This window comes from Ornithorhynchus anatinus, chromosome 2 (genome assembly GCF_004115215.2).
Source record: "Ornithorhynchus anatinus isolate Pmale09 chromosome 2, mOrnAna1.pri.v4, whole genome shotgun sequence".
Taxonomy (NCBI): domain Eukaryota; kingdom Metazoa; phylum Chordata; class Mammalia; order Monotremata; family Ornithorhynchidae; genus Ornithorhynchus; species Ornithorhynchus anatinus.
The window spans coordinates 19,940,665-19,959,277 of record NC_041729.1 but is presented as its reverse complement, the minus strand read 5'-3'; the positions used below and the strand labels follow the sequence as shown (position 1 = coordinate 19,959,277).

At 40.6% G+C, this 18,613-nt stretch overlaps 1 protein-coding gene across 7 annotated transcripts in view; it reads left to right on the top strand.

The window, feature by feature from the left end:
• Positions 1-18,613, top strand: part of ATXN2 (ataxin 2) — an 87,168-nt gene that overhangs the window by 53,303 nt on the left and 15,252 nt on the right. For 4 of the 7 annotated variants that reach the window (XM_029058481.1, XM_029058483.2, XM_029058478.1 and 1 more), the window contains 11 exons: positions 1,158-1,367; positions 3,954-4,136; positions 6,283-6,480; positions 7,420-7,527; positions 9,802-9,872; positions 10,683-10,987; positions 11,587-11,650; positions 12,533-12,685; positions 13,546-13,612; positions 16,922-17,106; positions 17,774-17,906. In XM_029058481.1, coding sequence (XP_028914314.1) covers positions 1,158-1,367; positions 3,954-4,136; positions 6,283-6,480; positions 7,420-7,527; positions 9,802-9,872; positions 10,683-10,987; positions 11,587-11,650; positions 12,533-12,685; positions 13,546-13,612; positions 16,922-17,106; positions 17,774-17,906 — 1,677 coding nt within the window. The remainder of the gene's footprint in view (positions 1-1,157; positions 1,368-3,953; positions 4,137-6,282; positions 6,481-7,419; positions 7,528-9,801; positions 9,873-10,682; positions 10,988-11,586; positions 11,651-12,532; positions 12,686-13,545; positions 13,613-16,921; positions 17,107-17,773; positions 17,907-18,613) is intronic. The other 3 variants (XM_029058482.2, XM_029058479.2, XM_029058484.1) reach the window with 1 other exon arrangement.

The following is an 18,613-nucleotide window of genomic DNA, read 5'->3' as shown; positions in this document are numbered from 1 at the left end:
CCATGGGCTTCTAGCTCCGATGGGAAAAAGAGTGTGACCCCAGAATATTTTTAATATTCAGTGTTTCCCCCCCCACCAACCCCTCGCAATCAAAAGAGCTTAGGAAATACTCAGATCATGCATTTATTACAAGTGATACTTTGACATTTTTTGTCAACTTTCTTTACTCACTGAGTAGAGAATTTAGTGATGATCTAGCATCATGTAGAGATTAAAAAAAAAAAAAACTTGAAAGATGCTGTGAAGTTCACTGATACTAAAGTGTAACCCTCAGGAGGGCGAAGAGGCCTGAATCGTACTTAAAATCAAGGTGAGTGATATACCACTTTTTTTTTTACTTTTTAACATATTGACTTGCAACATATTTTTGAAGCCCCAGTACTAATTTTACTTTGAGGACAACTGTTTGCATTGTTCATTTAGTAATCTCAGTTTCCGCCAAGTGTTTGTACATACTGAAGTATTTAGAATAGTTCTTATTGCCTTTTGAGAGGGTGTATACTTTGTTTTGAAAAGGCAGTGAATGTTACCCATAGTTGTACTCTGACTATGGTTTTAAACAATGGAAATTAAGATCTGTTTTACTCCTACTTTAACAAGGCTTGATTAATAATATTTCAGTGGTGTTGAAGGCCTGAAACAAGCACTAAAACTAGAATTTCAGACACAGAATTCAGGTGCTTGTAAGGAGCAGCATTTCGAATGAATAGCTGTAACTTGTTTCAATTAAGGTATTAAGGTTGAAAAGTTAAAGCTATAGTAAATATTTTTTTCTTGAGACTTGTGACTGTGTGAAATCCTTTAGAGTATTTTTTGCTGTCATATTTGACACATGAGACCTGAAAAAATATAGGAACAAGGCTAACAGGTTAAGCTATAACTGTCTTCCTCAGTAGTATGTGTAGATCCTAAATTAACCCTTTGGGAAAGTTAACGCACTGAAACAAAGATTTATCCTTTTCAAGAGGTTAATGTGACTTTGTGCCTTTTCAACGAAGTGTAGTCGGATTTTTGCCAAAATAAATTGAGAACTGTCCTCAAAGGGTTAAATGTGCAAGAAATCATTTTTGTCATTTTACTTTTTTTCTGTTTGCCTTTTTCCCCCATAATTTTTTCTTTAGTTTTTATACTTTCCTTCATATCATTTGTTCTGTCAGGTGTTCCCTGGCCATCGCCTTGCCCATCTCCTTCCTCTCGCCCACCTTCTCGCTACCAGTCAGGTCCCAACTCTCTTCCACCTCGGGCAGCCACCCCTACAAGGCCGCCCTCCAGGCCCCCCTCGCGGCCATCCAGGCCCCCGTCTCACCCCTCTGCTCATGGTTCTCCAGCTCCTGTCTCTACTATGCCTAAACGCATGTCTTCAGAAGGTACAATACCACAATTTGTTCACGTTTTTGTTTGTCTTTGTTGGACTCCTGTGTGAGTTGATAATTTAAAAAAAATGGTTTCCTCTTCATTATTTAGTACCCTATAATTTCTGTGTTTTACCTTTAGTTTATCAAAACTATTTCTATTAACCTTTCGTTTTTTAAAGATTTTTTTTTTCTAAGTGTGAGATTGTGAAAGGGTCCTGAGTTGGTAGAAAGCAAGCTTGTCTTAGAATTACAATTATGCTTTAGGGCTATTTTCAACACCAGGAATGTTATTCTTTAAGTCGGCTAAAGCCAAAATGTGCCTTGGGTGTTTTCGTGTTATACTGTGAACAATGCTAAGCGTTGAATGACCAAACTCATTTCACCCATTTTTGTGCCAATCATAAAATCTGTACTTAATTCAGGTGCCTTAGAACGAGGCATTGGATCAACTGTTTTGTTGCCAGTAAGTGAACCAGATCTGTGTTGAGGTCAGCTGTTGAGGGTTGCCAAGGCATGATGTCTGGCGTTTTATCAGTATTACAATCTCTAGCATTAGGGATCCTTGAAGAATTTAAGAAATGTACTTGTTAAGCAATTTTGGCCAGTGGTTTCATTGTGAGTAGAAAGGTCACTTTATTAATCAGGCAGACTTTACCCAAGGAAACAGAATTGGATTTAGAGAGCAAAACAACCATTACCGCACCAATATCTTGGCAAAAAAATCTCTATCAGTTGAAGGGAAATGTCAAGCTGACCCTCTTGGTGAATTGTTATTGAAAAAGTGTGAGGCAAGAGGCTATCTTAATTTGAAAGATGAGCCTTGACCTGAGAAAGTTTTTGCTAAAGATGTAGAATAATCTACATCTTCATAGATTTTTATGCTCCTGTCAAATTTAGGTATTTTATTTTGTAATTTTAATTTTATTTTATGTGAGTCTAGCATGCTGCATGTTAAAAGGCATAGATGGGTACAGCTTCAAAAGATTGCACATTGGTTCAGATGCAACATGTGTGCCTGAAGCCTGCTTTCTATATCACTTTAAGACCCTCAGGGGTACTTGTGTTGAGTGTGATTTTGTTTTTGCAAATTTGCTGTCTTAGAAACCGGTTTTTGAAGGATAACAGTTTATGGAATAACAGTACTAGGGGCTACTTTGGGCCAAACTCTCTTCTTTCAGCCATGGATATACCACACACCCTTTGGAGGTACCACCACGAAACAGTCCTCAAATGCTTATTTCTCAAGTGTTATCCCCAAAGTTTAGCAGTTCTGTGATATATCTTCCCTGCAGAAAGCAAGATTCTGCTAAAATGTTGCCATTACTTGAATGTGCTTCTCCTATTTCGAGAGCACAACAGTCAAGTTGTGTTTCTTGTTCAAGGCCTTGATTTGTTTATCTTAGAAATTCTTACTGTGTCCAAAAGATTTAGTCAAAGAACAAATATTTATTGAGAAACGCACCTCTTGCATTCTTATATAATTCACCTTGCTTCATAGCTTACCCAAAATCATACATTCTTTAGTCATGAACCTACATAACAGCAAAATAATTAGATATTTGCTCTTTGAAATGACTATACTTTTCAAATCATTTCTGAATAGGACAGATTGCATTTCTGCACCTAAAAAGCCATAATGAAGTGATGGCGTGGTGTTGTTTTTTTTCCCCCAGTAATGTAATCTACATGCAAAGTTTAAAAAGAAGCATCCTTATTATATTACCACATCTTAGTTATTAAACTTAATTTTAAAAATTTAATGGCAAATTCTCATTACAAAAGTTCCCTAAGACCAAGTTCTATAGTTCCGGGTTTAAACTACAGTTTATGGTTTAAGCATCCTTAAAAAATTAATATCCAAATTGTTATTAGGCATGCCACTTTGGCAGCACCCAAGTCTTGTAATTAATATTGGCCATGTGATTCATTTTATGGTGATTTCAGTACAGTTCTTTTTGAAGAGTACGCGTTATTAATGCTTCATACTTGTGATTGCCTTATTGTAGAGAAGGTTTTTTTTAAAAAAAACTGTATTATTCATAAGCTGTTGTAGACATTTAGGAGGCACAAGCTTTTGGCAGAACTAGGGATACACTTTTGTAGCACAGAGGTTTGGGGTTTTTGTTTTTATCTTGATGCTCAGCAAAATGCAAGCTGAAGTCACGGTGATTCAAGTCATAGTAAAGCCTGGGCTCAGCCCTGGCCCTTCTCTTAAGATGGAAAGGATTCATGCAGAGTATGTTTGACTTCCAGCTCCTTCTGGTCTTCAAAACTTTTCTGGCCCACTGCACTTGTCACCGTACCCAGGGCAAATTAAGAACTGAGTAAACGAGTGAAATCCTTAGGATTTAATTTGTCTTTCTTTTGGAAGAAATTGATTAGAAATCCAGAAGCCATTCTTCTAAGATAAAAGAAACTTATATTGCATGCATCGCGGGGGAGTTATGATTCCTAAAATTTGTTTGTGATCTCATTAATCCTCTCCCCCAAGAATAGTCAGGTTTAATTTGCCAAATTACAATTAGTGTGTATGTCTTTTTGAAAAAGCGACAAGGGGATGTGGTGATATTCATGTGGTGTCCATTGCTTCTTCCTTAGGGCCTCCAAGGATGTCTCCAAAAGCACAGCGACACCCTCGGGGTCACAGAGTTTCCACTGGGAGGGGGTCAATTTCCAGTGGTTTAGAATTTGTGTCCCATAATGCACCAGCTGAAGCATCTACTCCTCCAGTGGCTCGAAGCAGCCCTTCCGGAGGAACGTGGTCATCAGTGGTCAGTGGGGGTAGGTAAAATTGGCAACAGATGTGATGGATCATTTTATTTTGACATGCTGATAGCTGAAAGATAACTTTGTTTACAGTCAATCTGAGTAAGCACATTTTGGGTTTATTGATGCTAATTATTGTGACAGAGAGGGTTAAGGTGCTCTAATAATCAGCCCAGACAAGGTCTGGTACTTCTGTAAGTGATGACAAATGGATGCTATCGCAGCTGCCTTCGGCACTGTCAATCTCCCGCCCCCGACTTCCTATCTAACTTTGACTTCTGACACTGTCCTTTCTCAGTTCTCCTTCTATCTCTCTGGTCATTCCCCAGTCTCTTGCACGGGTTCCTCTGCCTCGTTCCTCCTCTGCCTCCTACCCCCAACTCTGGTAGTTCCTCAAGGCCCAGTGTTCTCCATCTACACCCAATTCCTTGAAGAACTCATTTGCTCCCTTCGCTTCAACTACCATCTTTTGGATGATTCCCAGTTCTACACCTCCAACCCTGATCTCTCTCCTTTGCAGTCTCACATTTCCTTCCGCCTTCGGAACACCTCTAACTTGGATGTCCTCTCTACTCAAACTTAACCTGTCCAAAACAGGACCCCTTACCTTCCCACCCAAAACCTGTCCTCCCCCTGCCTTTTCCATCACTGTAGACAGCCCCACCATCCTCCCTGTTTCACAGACTTCTAATCAGGGTGTTATCATTGACTCATCTCTCTCATTCAACCCACATATTCATTCTTTCACCAAATCCTGTCAGCTCAACCTTCATGACAGCACTAAAACCTGCCCTTTTTTCTCCATCTATTCTGCTACCACATTAATCCAAGCACTTAATCTATCTCGCCTTGATTAGTGCATCAGCATCCTTGCTGATCTATCCAACTTTTTGTCTCTCCCCACTTCAGCCTGTATTTCACTCTATCTCCCGGATTATTTTTCTACAAAAACATTCATTCCACGCTTCCTCACTCCTCAAGAACCTCCAGTGGTTGCCCATCTACCTCCATATCACACAGAAGCTCCTTACTTTAGGCTTTAAGGCATTCAGTCCCTTTGCCCCTTCCTACCTTCCCTCCCTGTTTTCCTACTGCTACCCAGCCTGCCCTCTTTGCCCCTCTAATGGCAACCTTCTCACTGTTCCTCAATCTCATCTCTCTAGCCACCGACCTCCCACCCACATCTTGCCTCTGGCCTAGAACAGCCTTCCTTTTCATATCCAACAGATGATCATGCACCACATCTTTAAAACCTTATTAAAAGCACGTCTCCTCCAAGAGGCCTCGCCCAACTAAGCCCTCACTTGGTCTTCTCCCACTTCTCTCTGTGTACATAAGTACAGAGCTGTAATTTATATTAATGTGCGTATCCCCTTCGAGACTGTATGCTCGCTATGGGCAGGGAATGTGCTTACCGACTCTTTTATACTGTACTTTCCCAAGTTTTTAGTACCATGCTCTGCACACAGTAACTGCTCAAGAAACAGATTGATGGGTTATAATTTAATTTGAAGAATAAATGCTCTATAGCCTTCTTCGATTTCCTTTTCCCCTCCCGCTTCTTTACGTTTAGGCTAACTCATATGTAAATACATACAGTTTGGTAGAGTTACTGCCTGTTTCCTTGGCTGTTCTGTAATTTGCCCGTGAAGAAGTTGTTTTTATAAAAAGCAATATAAGGACTCTGGACTCCAAATTGTTTTCCATGCAATTGTCTGAATAAATAGGAGGCTATAGTGGAAAACACAGTAGGAGTATATATAAGTATATATAAGCTATAAAGTGTGATTTGTCCTTTTGTTCTTAGTTGCTCTTTACAAAATACATCAGTAAGCCTTCTGAATATAGGCCAGTGCATATTGAATCCTATGTTCCCTGATGTGTTCAAGTAGCTGGGCATGTTTTATTACTGTGATTATCCATTTTAGCTAATACTATTACTAAGGCTACAGGGAGGGAGGAAATGACCAAATTTTCAGGATTCCACTGAAATACGTTTGATGTCTTCTCCGGGTTGCATTCCTAATCTGCCCGTTTCAGTTGGCTAAGTTCTTGAGAACCAGAGCTTGTAAACTTCACTTTCACCTAATTTTCTCCCTAGCGATCTCCGAAACTGTTGTGGACACTGAGTTACAGGATAACCTTTCCCTTTTATTCCTAGTTCCACGATTATCCCCTAAAACACACAGACCCAGGTCTCCCAGGCAGAGCATTGTTGGAAATACTCCCACTGGGCCAGTTCTTTCTTCTCCCCAAGTTGGTACTGTCCCCACTGAATCTGTAGCCATGCCTGTTCCAGCTGCATCTCCCACACCCGCCAGTCCAGCGCCCAACAGAGCAGTCACCCCATCCTGTGAGGGTACGTAATCACGAGTGTGTAAGAAGCTCCGTTTCAGTATTTGTGACATCATAAATGAATTTCAACTGAGTATTGTAGTCTGTGGAATTTCACATTTTGTGCAAGTATTTTTAGATCACAGGGTTTTTTGGCCAACTTTCTAATAGTAATAAAGATAACAGTGGTGTTTAAGTGCTTACTATGTGCCAGGCACTATATTAAGCACTGGGATAGATTCAAGTTAATCAAGTTAGATACAGTCCATGTCCCATATGGGGCTCACAGTCTTATTCCCCATTTTACAGATGAGAAACAGTATGGCCTAGTGTAGAGAGCATGGGCCTAGAAGTCTGAAGGACCTGGGTTCTACAACTGACTCTGCCACTTCTCTGCCATGTGACCTTGGGCAAGACACTTCACTTTTAGCCTCAGTTACCTCATCTGTAAAAGCGAGATTAAGACTGAGCCCTATGTAGGACAGGTACTGTGTCCAACTTGATTAACTTGTAACTACCCCAACACTTAGCACAGTGCCTGGCACATTGTAAGCACTTAATAAAAACCATTAAAAAAAGGATATGTATATGGTAACAGTGAAGTGACTTGCCCAAGGTTATATAGCAGACAAGTGGCAGAGCCGGAATTAGAACCCAGGTCCTTCTAACTCAGGTGCATGCTCTATCCACTAGACCACACTGCATCTCTTAGTTGGTTAATTAATGATCCACCATTTAATCCTTGAGTGAAGTCAGGACTCTGTCCTGAAGTGCTCCTTCAAAAGTACAGTTAAAGACATAGAGTTTTTGTGAACAATAGGACAGAAGTTAAAAGCCATATTCGAAGTGTTATTTTCTTGATTGTAAAATATAAAAAACCAAAATTATTACTTAACTTTCCTTTTCTGTGCTCACTCAAATTAGCTTTTACTGAAGTTGATTTTGAGTTTTAAAATTTTTCCAGCTAAGGACTCCAGACTTCAGGATCAAAGGCAGAATTCTCCGGCTGGAAATAAAGAAAACATTAAGCCAACTGAAGCATCCTCTGGTTTCACTAAAGCTGAAAATAAAGGTTTGTATTCAAGATTTCACCCTGATATATTTGAACTACTTCCAACTACACCCTTGTTCTATTTGTACATCATTTTTGTCAGTCCATCTCCCTCCTAATAATAATGGTATTTCTTAAGCACTTACTGTGTGCCAAGCACTGTTCTAAGCTCAAGGGTAGATGCAAGGTAATCAAGTTGTCCCACATGGGGCTCACAGTCTTAATCCCCATTTTACAGATGAGGTAACTGAGGCACAAAGAAGTTAAGTGGCTTGCCCAGTGTCACACAGCAGACAAGTGGCGGCTGTCTTGACTCCTTGAGGGCAGAAAAAGTTTGTCCTTTGTATTCTCCCAAGCATGTGGTAGCGTTTTGCCCACAGTTGGCACTTAATTCTTCCCTTCTAGATTGCAAACTCCTTGAGGGCAGGGTTATGTCTCTTCACTCTTTTGCAGTCTCCCAAAGCTGAGGACGGTCCTATGCACAGAGTAAGCCCTCAAGGAATACCAGTGATTGAGTGAATACTGTTGATTGTTTAATTGAAAAGCACACAGGATATATTTATCGAGGCTGTTATAGATCAGAGTTTCTAAAAATTAGGTTCCCCCACTTCAGGAAATCCCTCTGCCTTGTTCCGGCGGCTTCTCTCAATCTGGGCCTATCTGCCCTTTCTACCCACCTCAGTCCTTCTAAGCACCTTCCTTGGCTTCTCAACATGGCACCACCTGAAAGTGCACAGCCTGGGAAAGAGAGATCATCTCACTCTCCCCTTCTACTCGTAGCCAACTTATCACCACACCCCACCTTCTAGCCCCTCACTTGCCCCCTCACCCTCACTATCAAGCCCCAGTCTGTTCTTATTCTTCTCCCTCGAATGCTTCTCTGCTCCATTCACCATCTCATCCTTGATCAGCAGCCTCTCAGTTGGCTAAGGGAACTGCAGCTGATGTACTAAATTAAGGGGCCTTTGGTGCTTTCCAGTCTGCAGTCCTGATTTCAGTCATTTGCTGTGAAAGGAAATCAGTCGTCTCATTAAGGAGCTGTGGTCACAGCATTCTTGGCAGAGTAGCTGTAACTGGAGTAACCACTGAAGCCACGTGGAGGTCCTCTAGTGGATAGGGGCCACATTTGACAAACCTGTCAGAGAATATTCTTCTTTGCAATTTACCCTCTTAAGTCACTTTTTCCTTAGGATTTTGAAATTCCTTCTTGGGTGTTAACAGGAATTGCTTTGTACTCTGAAATATACAGGAAACAGCATGGTCTGGTGGATAAAGCATGGTCCTGGGAGCCAGAAGGACCTGAGTTCTAATCCCGGCTCCTGCCACTTGTCTGCTATGTGAACTTGGGCAAGTCCCTTCACTTCTCTGTGCCTCAGTTACTTCCTCTATAACATCAGGATTAAGGCTGTGAGCCCTATGTGGGGCAGGGACCCGAATCCAACCTGATTAGCTTATATCTACCCCAGCAGTTAGAATGGTGCTCAAAATGTAGTAAGCGCTTAAATGTTGTTGTTATTGTTATTATTATTATTATTACTATATACAAAGCGGGGCAGGAAGCAACATGGCCTAGTGGAAGGAGTACGGGGCTAGCAGTCAAAGGCCCTGACTTCTAATCCCAGTTCCACCGTTTACCTGCTGTTTGACTTTAGGCAAGCACTTAATTCTCTGTGACTCAGTTACCTGATCTGCACAATGGGGAGTCAATACCTGGTCTCCTACTACTTAGCTTGTGAGCCTCGTGTAGGACCTGATTAATTTTTATCTACCCCAGCACTTGGTATATAATGCCTTGGCGTAGAGTAAGCGTTTAACAAGTACCATAATAATTATTATAATAATGATTATAATTTTTAAGTAATCTGTTTAGTGACGCTTCTCACTGTTGCCAAAGTATTACATTTAAATTAGAATAAACACAAAATGAAGCCTACTGATTTTTTTTGTTTTTCAATAAGAAGTGATTCCAAGTTTCCTAGTGGCAAGAGCACAGACTTGGAAGCCAGAGGTCGTGGGTTCTAATCCTGGCTCCGTCATTTGTCTTTCCATGTGACCTTGGGCAAGTCACTTAACTTCTCTGTGCCTCAGTTACCTCATCTGTAAAACGGGGATTGAGACTGTGAGTACCCCATGGGACAACCTGATTACCTTGCATCTGCCCCAGCACTTAGAAAAGTGCTTGGCACATAATAAGTGCTTACCAAATACTGTAATTATTATTATTATTATTATAAGTGATGTCTGAGTCTGATATTTGCATTGGCCGCATACATTTCTAAATCTCCCAATTTGCAGGTCTATCACCAGTTGTTTCAGAACATAGAAAACAAATTGATGATTTAAAGAAATTTAAGAATGACTTTAGGGTAAGTAGTTTTTTCTGTCTTTTTTTTTTTTTCCAGAAGTGTTTACATGAGAAAAGAAGACTGAATTGTCCAATAAGGTCCACTCGTAGCTTAGCTTAACACTTTGTATTGTGTATGTGCCTTGGCACAAAATACCGCTTGTATTTTGAAAAGCAAAGTTAAACCGTTTTCTTAAACCTGATGTTGATCTTTGCTTCTAGATTTAGCTATTCCAATGTCTAAGGCTTTTGAACTATAAATATAATAACCAAGTGTAAGTCAAAAAGCCTATTTAAAATTGATTAGGACACAAGCACATCAAATGTAAAATTATGCCGAAATTAGGGGGTTTTTTTCCGGTTTCAGGCATTTTGCACACCATTTTGCAAGAATTTGCTTACTAAATAATTGTGCAAAGCACTGTACTAACCACTAAGAAAAGTATATTGCTGAGAACTTGACTCAATCGTTGGCCCCCCAAGGGGCTCACATATCTTTTAATTCGACGTGTTTGATATTGGTTCTGAAAATAGCAAACTAATAACGATGTGGTTGCTAGAACAATGAGTACATAGAATGGTGCAACTATCATGTGGATAAGAGCATAGCATGATGTATGCCTTCATTGTGACATGTAAGAATTCTCCAGATCCATCGAAACTTTCTATTTACCAGTAACGTGTTTGTGTAAAAATAATCTGTTGTTGCTTTTTTATCTTAGGGTTCAAAGTAGAAAGCAAATTTTATCGATACAGTCCTAGCTTCTGTATGTTGTGATGCAGCTTGTCAGTACTGATGGTAATGAGAGATCATAAATAATATTTCCTGTAGTTACAACCAAGTTCTGTTGTGGATTCTGTTGATCAACTGCTAAATAAGAATAGAGAAGGAGAAAAGTCCAGAGATTTGATTAAAGAGAAACCTGATGCAAATCCAAAGGATTCCATGATTGACAACAGCACCGCTAACTGTGCTAGTGGCAACAGCAAACCAAACAGCCCCAGTATTTCTCCATCAACTAGCAATAACTCTGAGCAGAAGAGAGGACCCGAAGTCACATCTCAAGGGGTTCAGACCTCCAGTCCAGGAAATAAACAAGAAAAAGATGATAAAGATGACAAGAAAGATGCAGCTGAGTGAGTTCCTTTTGGATTTACAATATTGTTTGGAGAGTTTAATTTTGATATTCATAAATTACGTGAAGTTGAAAGCTTAATGTTTTGATGGTTAGATGTAGCCTTCCTTTAATAGTTAATTATGGTATTTGTTAAGTGCTTACTATTTACCAGACTGAGTACTAAGCGCCGGGGTGGACACAAAACAAATCAGGCTGGATACAGTCCCTGTCCCACATGGGGCTCAATACTAACAAAACTGGAGAGACTTTTTTTCCTCCAAGGGATGATAAGTATTGGTTCCTTTTGGAAGATTGCAGGCTGGCAATCAGTACTAAGGATTGCTCTTAATGCCATTTCATGAAACGGTCTGGTGCTAACAACGCTAAGCTTATCAACCCTAAGGAAACAGTTCCAGATTTGAACAGTGTTAACTAAATTTCTTTCTTTGTCTCCTTTTTTATGGTGTAACCATGGCTTTCCTGTAGCTGATTTGTGTTGATTTTTTTTCCGTTTAATTATAATTTTAAAATTTTAGAAATCTGAACGTGTTTAGGTGAACTAATGGATTTTAAAGTTGACCGTAGATCTCACCGGCCTTTGTATTTTCTCTTTATTAGTCAAGTAAGGAAATCTACATTGAATCCTAATGCAAAGGAGTTCAACCCTCGTTCTTTTGCTCAAGTAAGTATATTTTTCCTTTTGAGACTGATAGTCTCTTTCAAGTTAGTAAAAAGCCCTGCCTAGTTGTCACGTTGGTTTTCTTCAGATGTGCTAAAACAGTGATTTTTAGCTTAGCTCTTTTTTTTCTCTTAGTTAAAATTTATGTCTAACTGAAGTGTAAAAAAGTTATTTAATCTTGTGTGAGAATTTAGTTTGGAGCTCTAAGCAAATGTATATCTATTGAAGGAAGAGACTTTTAGGAGGAAACTTCCTTCACACATTCCTTAAAATCTCCGACTGCAGAGTCTAAAGGAAATCATCTGTTTCTGATCAGGAAGTAGTTCCTTAATTTTAGAGTAATCGTAATGTATAAATGCTTACTATATGCCAAGAACTGTTCTAAGCACAAGTTAATTCAATCCCACATGGGGCTCACAGTCTAAGTAGGAGGGACAAGAGATATTGAATTCCTGTGTTAAAGTTGAGGTAACTGAAGCACAGAGAAGTCAAAGTGAATAACCCAAGGTCACACAGCAGGCAAGTGGCAGAGCTGGAATTAGAATCTAGGTCCTATGATTCCCAGGCCTGTGCCCTTTCCCCTAGGCTGCTTCTAGTTTTGGTAACATCTGTTGTCATTGGCATTTAACGATTTTGGCTTCTCGTAATTGCCAAGAACCATAAGTATAAAATTAAAGTCGGCAGGAAAAGCCAGCCCAGATCCACAGTTGCAAGGGGATGTTGGGGGAAGGTATTTTTGTGAATATGAAATTCCAACTAGATTGTGAGCTCCTTGAGCGCTGTTGTGTTTTATTCTCCCAAGTACTTAGTACAGTGCTCTGTACACAGCAGTCACTGAAAAAGTACCATTAACTAATTGATTGAAATCCATACAATCTTTTGTAGCCGAAGCCTTCCACCACCCCTACTTCGCCTCGTCCACAAGCCCAACCTAGTCCCTCAATGGTGGGACATCAACAGCCAACTCCGGTATATACTCAACCAGTTTGCTTTGCACCAAATATGATGTACCCCGTTCCAGTGAGCCCAGGAGTGCAGGTAAATCACCCTGCTTAATAGGGTCGCAGGCTTGACATTTGAGGAGATTTTCCAGGGAGTATCTAACATGGGCCTGGATTCAGAAGAATACTATAACCTCCTGTCATCTCTGACATCCTCCATTCTAAAAAGTCAAGGCGCCAGTTGGAAGTGGGGTTAGCAGGGGTCTGAAGCGGGGAGGTAGACCGTGGTGGACCTGGGCCACACATGCTCTGCTCCATTCCCCTGGAGCTGGAAGGGCAGAAATGGGAATCTGTGGGAGGGGAAAAAAGGTACCGCAACCGGTGGTACTTGCCCTGGGTGACAGGGTACCTTCTCTGTATGTGACTGCTAAGTCTTCATCTTCAAATGTCGAGTCGTTTCCGACCCATAGCGACTCCGTGGACGCACCCTCTTCAGAACGTCCCGTCTTCTGTCGTAAAGTCGTTCTGGTATGTGTAACCATAGAATTTTCTTGGTAAAGATATGGAAGCGGTTTACTATTGCCTTCTTCCACGCAGAAAAAACTCGAGTCTCTGCCGTCGTCTTTGATGGACGTTTTGATCACTTGATCATCCACCTTTGACTCTGTCCCCTGCCACCGGCTGCCCAGGAGTCATCGCCATTTTATTATAAATGGTTCGGACATCTAGGCAAGACCTAACTTCAGAGTTTTTTCTTTTTACTGAAGTGACTGCCCCTGAAGACTATAAAAGCTCTTCTTTCACCCAAAAGATGTCTTCTAAAGATATAAGAAATGTTGTTTGTTTTGAGTAAATGTTAAAGTTTTAGAAGTGATCAAAGATTAATATCAGGTTTACATAAATGAGAATATGAAATAACCTTCCTCCTAAATTATCTTTTTCCCCTTCCCTCTCAAGCCTTTATATCCTATACCCATGACACCAATGCCAGTGAATCAAGCCAAGACATATAGAGCAGGTAAAGGTGAGAATAATACTGTCTGTGTTTGGTTTTTAGAACGCATGTTGCATGAACTGAGTAACTGAATTTTTAATCAGGGTGTGAATGTTGAAGTTGCTTCGTTAATATGCTCTCTTGATTATCTCTGAGGTTGTGTTTTTGTCTTTTGAGGTCCCCTGAGTTTCCATAATAAAGGCATTACGTGCTTACTGTGTGTTCAGAACTAAGATAGAGAAAAGGTTAGCATATTGAATGGTCTCTGTCTCTTTTGGAGCTCACAATCACATCTATTCTATTTACTCTAATAATAATAATGAATAATTATAGTGTGTGTTGAGGGCTTACTCCGTGTCAAGAACTGTCCTTAGCTCTGGGGTGGGTAGAAGGTAATCAGGTCAGACACAGTCTGTGTCCCACATGGAACTCACAATCTAAGAGAGAGAACAGGTATTGAAGTCCCATTTAAGGAAACTGAGGCACAGAGAAGTTGTGACTTGCCCATGGACTCAAAGTAGGCAAGTGGCGGAGTCAGCATTAGAACCCAGGTCCTCTGACTCCCAAGCCTGCCCTCGTTTCCCTAGGCCACGCTGCTCAGTGCTGCTTAATCTTTTTACAGATGAGGAAACTGAGACAGAGAGATGCAGTGACTTCAGAGGGTTAAAGAGCAGGCCAAAGGCCGAGCTGCAATTAAAAACTGGGTTTTCTCACTCCCAGTCTCATGCTCTTTGCACTTCTCCATGCTGCCTCTGCTGCTGTTGTGTCTTTTAACTAAAGAAATCTGTAGGACCAGTAAGACATTTCAAGTGTTGGGGGAAGCCTATAACATCCTGGATTGGGGTGTTCAGGCATTCATGTCAGACAGCCCCTGGGGCTGGGCCTGCCTCAGCAGAGGCAATTGGGATTCAAACTAGGATTCATTCATTCATGCCATCAGTCAGTCATATTTATTGAGTGCTTACTGTATGCAAAGCATTGTACTAAGCACTTGGGAGAGTACAATATAACAATAAACAGACACATTCCTTTCCCACAATGAGCTTTTGGGATGACCCAGGGCCCCTTTCCCCTATTTTAGTCTTTTGGGGATTAGAAATTGCTTGCTGTTGGCAGTGGTGCCCCAAAAAGCAGTGGTTACCTTCTGGGGCATCCAGGTTGGGGTGACACTCCTTCCCTCTCCCCTTGTTTCTGGTGAAACCAGCCAAGTATAATTCCTAGACTCTTTGGGTCCACGTACAGCTGGACCTCATCATTTTGGCGTGGGCAGAATGCTACGTTCTCTCTGAATGAATAAATTTAAATACTAGACACCAAGCAGTAAATAGACCTTAGATCTGGAAAAACAAATAAGGGGTTTAAGGCCAGCTTTGGGGCAAATGGTAGATTCCCTGAAACTTGTGCAGTAATATACAGTGTAATCAAACCAAATCATTGTCTTAGAGATGCGATCCTCTTCTAACATGTTGGTATGTTGGTTCTTCATAAGATTTTTCAGATCTGCCCTTTCCTCTCCATTCAAATGGCCACCCTGTTGTCATATTCCATCTCATGACTCCTGCCTCAGGCTCCTCACCATTTTCCCTGTTTCCAGTCTCTTCCCTCCACTGTCCATTTTTCACTTTGCCGCTTGCGTCATTTTTCTAAAAATTGCATTCTACCATAAGTCTCCCCTCTCTTCAAATCTTCCAGTGGCTGCCCATCCTTCACTTCAACAAACAGAAAATTCCGACCATCAGCTTTAAGGCACGCAGTCAGCCCTGTACCCCCTACTTACCCCTTCTCTTCTTCCAGTGCACCCCAGCTAACTCTCAAGCTAACTTATTCACCGTACATCCTTCTCATATCTACCACCAACAACCTCTTGCTCAAGCCTTCCCCCTTCATATCAAACAGACCACAACTCTTCTCATGTTCAGAGCCCTTCTATAATCACATGTCCTCCAAGTAGTCTTCCCTGATTAATGCCTAGTCTCTATATCTTATATTCCCCAACTTATTACTTTTCCACCTAATCACCTAAGTTTTAACAGCCTTCTGTAGCACTGATCAAAGTACATATTTTTTCCACTCCTTTCTTTCTACACTCCTTTCTACATTACTTTCTCCTACTGCATATCATGCTCTGGTGCCTGCTGTCTCCCCTGCTAGACTGAGAACTCCTTAAAGTCAGGGATCAAGTGCACTCTCCCCAGTGCCTAATATGGTTCTTTGCACATAGAAGACCTTCAGTTAAATACTGCTGATTGATCTACTGGTGTATAAATTGTTCCAAAGCTGAATTAGTGGATAGAGTTTCTTTTAAAATTCAGTTACATGATCCTGCTGGGTCGTTGCTTTCTCAAAATTACGTGAATAAACCCTTAAAAGAAACTGAGAAGTACTATAGAATTCCTTTGATAATCAACTAAGAGAAGTCAACTCATTTCTTTCATAACATGAGGAACATAGTGAATAGCTTAAATTTTGAGTTCATAAAAGAGCATTTTAACTGTTCTTAAACTCTAACAGCTCTTTATCTTGCTGGTAAAAATTCTACCTTTTGAAATGTGTTCAGTGTTTTAATATATCACCCTGAGAGAACCTGGATGGGTTAGAGCCCGTACGATAGACTCTTGGTCATGAAGGTGTAGTTCATTCCTTTTGCCGTGGGCAGAGCTCCTTGGCACAACTGAATGGAAGGGTTTCCCGTCCTTGTGATCCGAGTTCTTGATTCTATTTAGTTGCCATTGTTTTTACGAGATGTTCTTCCCCTCGACTCTATTTATTGCCATTGTTCTTGTCTGTCCATCTCCCCCGATTAGACTGTAAGCCCGTCAAACGGCAGGGACTGTCTCTATCTGTTGCCGACTTGTTCATCCCAAGCGCTTAGTACAGTGCTCTGCACATAGTAAGCGCTCAATAAATACTATTGAAATAAAATACTATTGAATGAGTTGCAGTGTCAAGCAGGGCTTATGCAACAAGTAGGGTTTGGGATGTCCGGCCGTGCTCCACCCTGTGGTGGTGGTCATCTCCTGGCACTGGTACGTCCACTCCTTGGCAAGCAACTCCAATAGAACAACCTCCAACCTTCATCTCAGGAAACTATCTGGTTTTTATTTTTTCCCTGAGCCAGAAGATTGGCTGTTTTACTCTAATACAATGTGAAGTAACCGTGGCGGTGTGCACGACAAGGTTGATCGCCCAGTGAAATTCTCTGTGCGTCGTGTTCCTTGCTATGTCTTTTCATTTTCCTTTCAAAACTCTGTAGTGAACTTTGGTTTAGTCATTTGTTGTAATTAAAGTAGATTGGCAAGCAGCATTTTCCTCTAATCTCAAGTTTCTGTTGCCTCGTAGTTGCAAACATGCCACAGCAACGGCAAGACCAGCATCATCAGAGTACCATGATGCATCCAGCCTCAGCAGCGGGTCCTCCAATTGTAGCCACCCCGCCAGCCTACTCGACACAATACGTCGCCTATAGTCCTCAGCAGTTTCCTAATCAGCCTCTCGTGCAGCATGTGCCACATTATCAATCTCAGGTTGTTGCTGATTCTATTTTAACTCAGTTTGTATCCTTTTGTGCTTTCACTCTGAAGTCCAAGTTTTAAATGATCGGATCTCCTGGAAACTCTCTAGAGAGTCTTGTTGATGTTGTTATTGTTGTTATTGTTATTGTTGTTGTTGAGTACGATGAGTGAATGGGTGAATGGAAGCGAAGGGTATTCATTTTAAAAAGGAATGCAGAGGGCAGTGTTAGAAAAATGGCCTTTTTTTTAAAAAAATATGTCCTACCGTATTCCACTTGCAGATAAACTATATTTTTGGGGGTTAAATTTCATCATTTTCCCATATGAAATGATCACATGCATGTAAACTTTAATGAGTTTCCCAGCATTGGTGCTTTGTCAGAGAGATGTATTTTTATTTCTTAGCGTCAGAGTCCTTTAAATCCGAGAATTTTGCTAGAAAGATGATAAGAATTGTAGTCTGTTTTAGTTGGTCAAGCCCCAAAATGATTTTCAATCCCTTTTCTGTGGATAGCATTGACCGGTTCTTAAAAGGTCCATCTCTGTCTTTCCAAAAGAGTATAGATGTTTCTGCAGACTTGTATATATCTAGTGGAAGTAAGCAACTAGTTTCTGTGTAACCCTGTGTTTACTTTTTTTTTTAATTTTTATTTTTGTTTGTGTGTCTGTTTGAACGCAGCATCCTCATGTCTATAGTCCTGTCATTCAGGGCAATGCTAGAATGATGGCACCACCAACACATGCCCAGCCTGGTTTAGTGTCCTCCTCAGCAACTCAGTATGGTGCTCATGAGCAGACGCATGCGATGTATGGTAGGAAATATTTTATGTTTGTGGTATTGTAAATTGTGAGATTACTCTTAATCGTAAACCACTTGGAAAGCAATTTATAAGTATCCTGGCTTCTTAAACTATTAAGGATTGGTTAATGTGGGGGCGAGAAAAAAGCAAAAAACGCATTATGCCAGTGGCCTACCTCGTGCCTTTGGACAAGTCATTTAACCTCTCCTCTCTGTAGCCATTTCTCCTTTTGTGCAGTGAAGATTTATAATGCCTCCTCTCTCCAGAATAGTGATAAAATGATAATGTATTTAAAATAATTTGTAATTTTCTTCTAAAGAATAACTGTGTAAATCCAAAGGAGTAATATAATCTGGTTTATTTAATAAAGGCTGATGCCTTTACAAGCGAACCATTATTCATTAGATAAAGAGAAAGACCTGGAAAGGCACATCCCAAGCCCGTCCGTAACAGAGCTGTTCTACATGTAGTATGAAAAGAACTGAGTTTCTGCATCTTGACAGAAATTGTGATCTTTCTTGAGTTAGGTATATTTGCTGCTAGTTTTGGAGATAATTTCTTAAATGAAGTGTAAAAATCTAATAGGAAAAGCTTTTAAGCATATGTCAGTATAGGCATAAACAGCCTGGTAAAATGATCGCCCTTTGATTTGATACTGAATTCAAGTCTAATGTGTATGTTAATTGAGTACTATTGGTATTCTTTGTTTATAAACATAG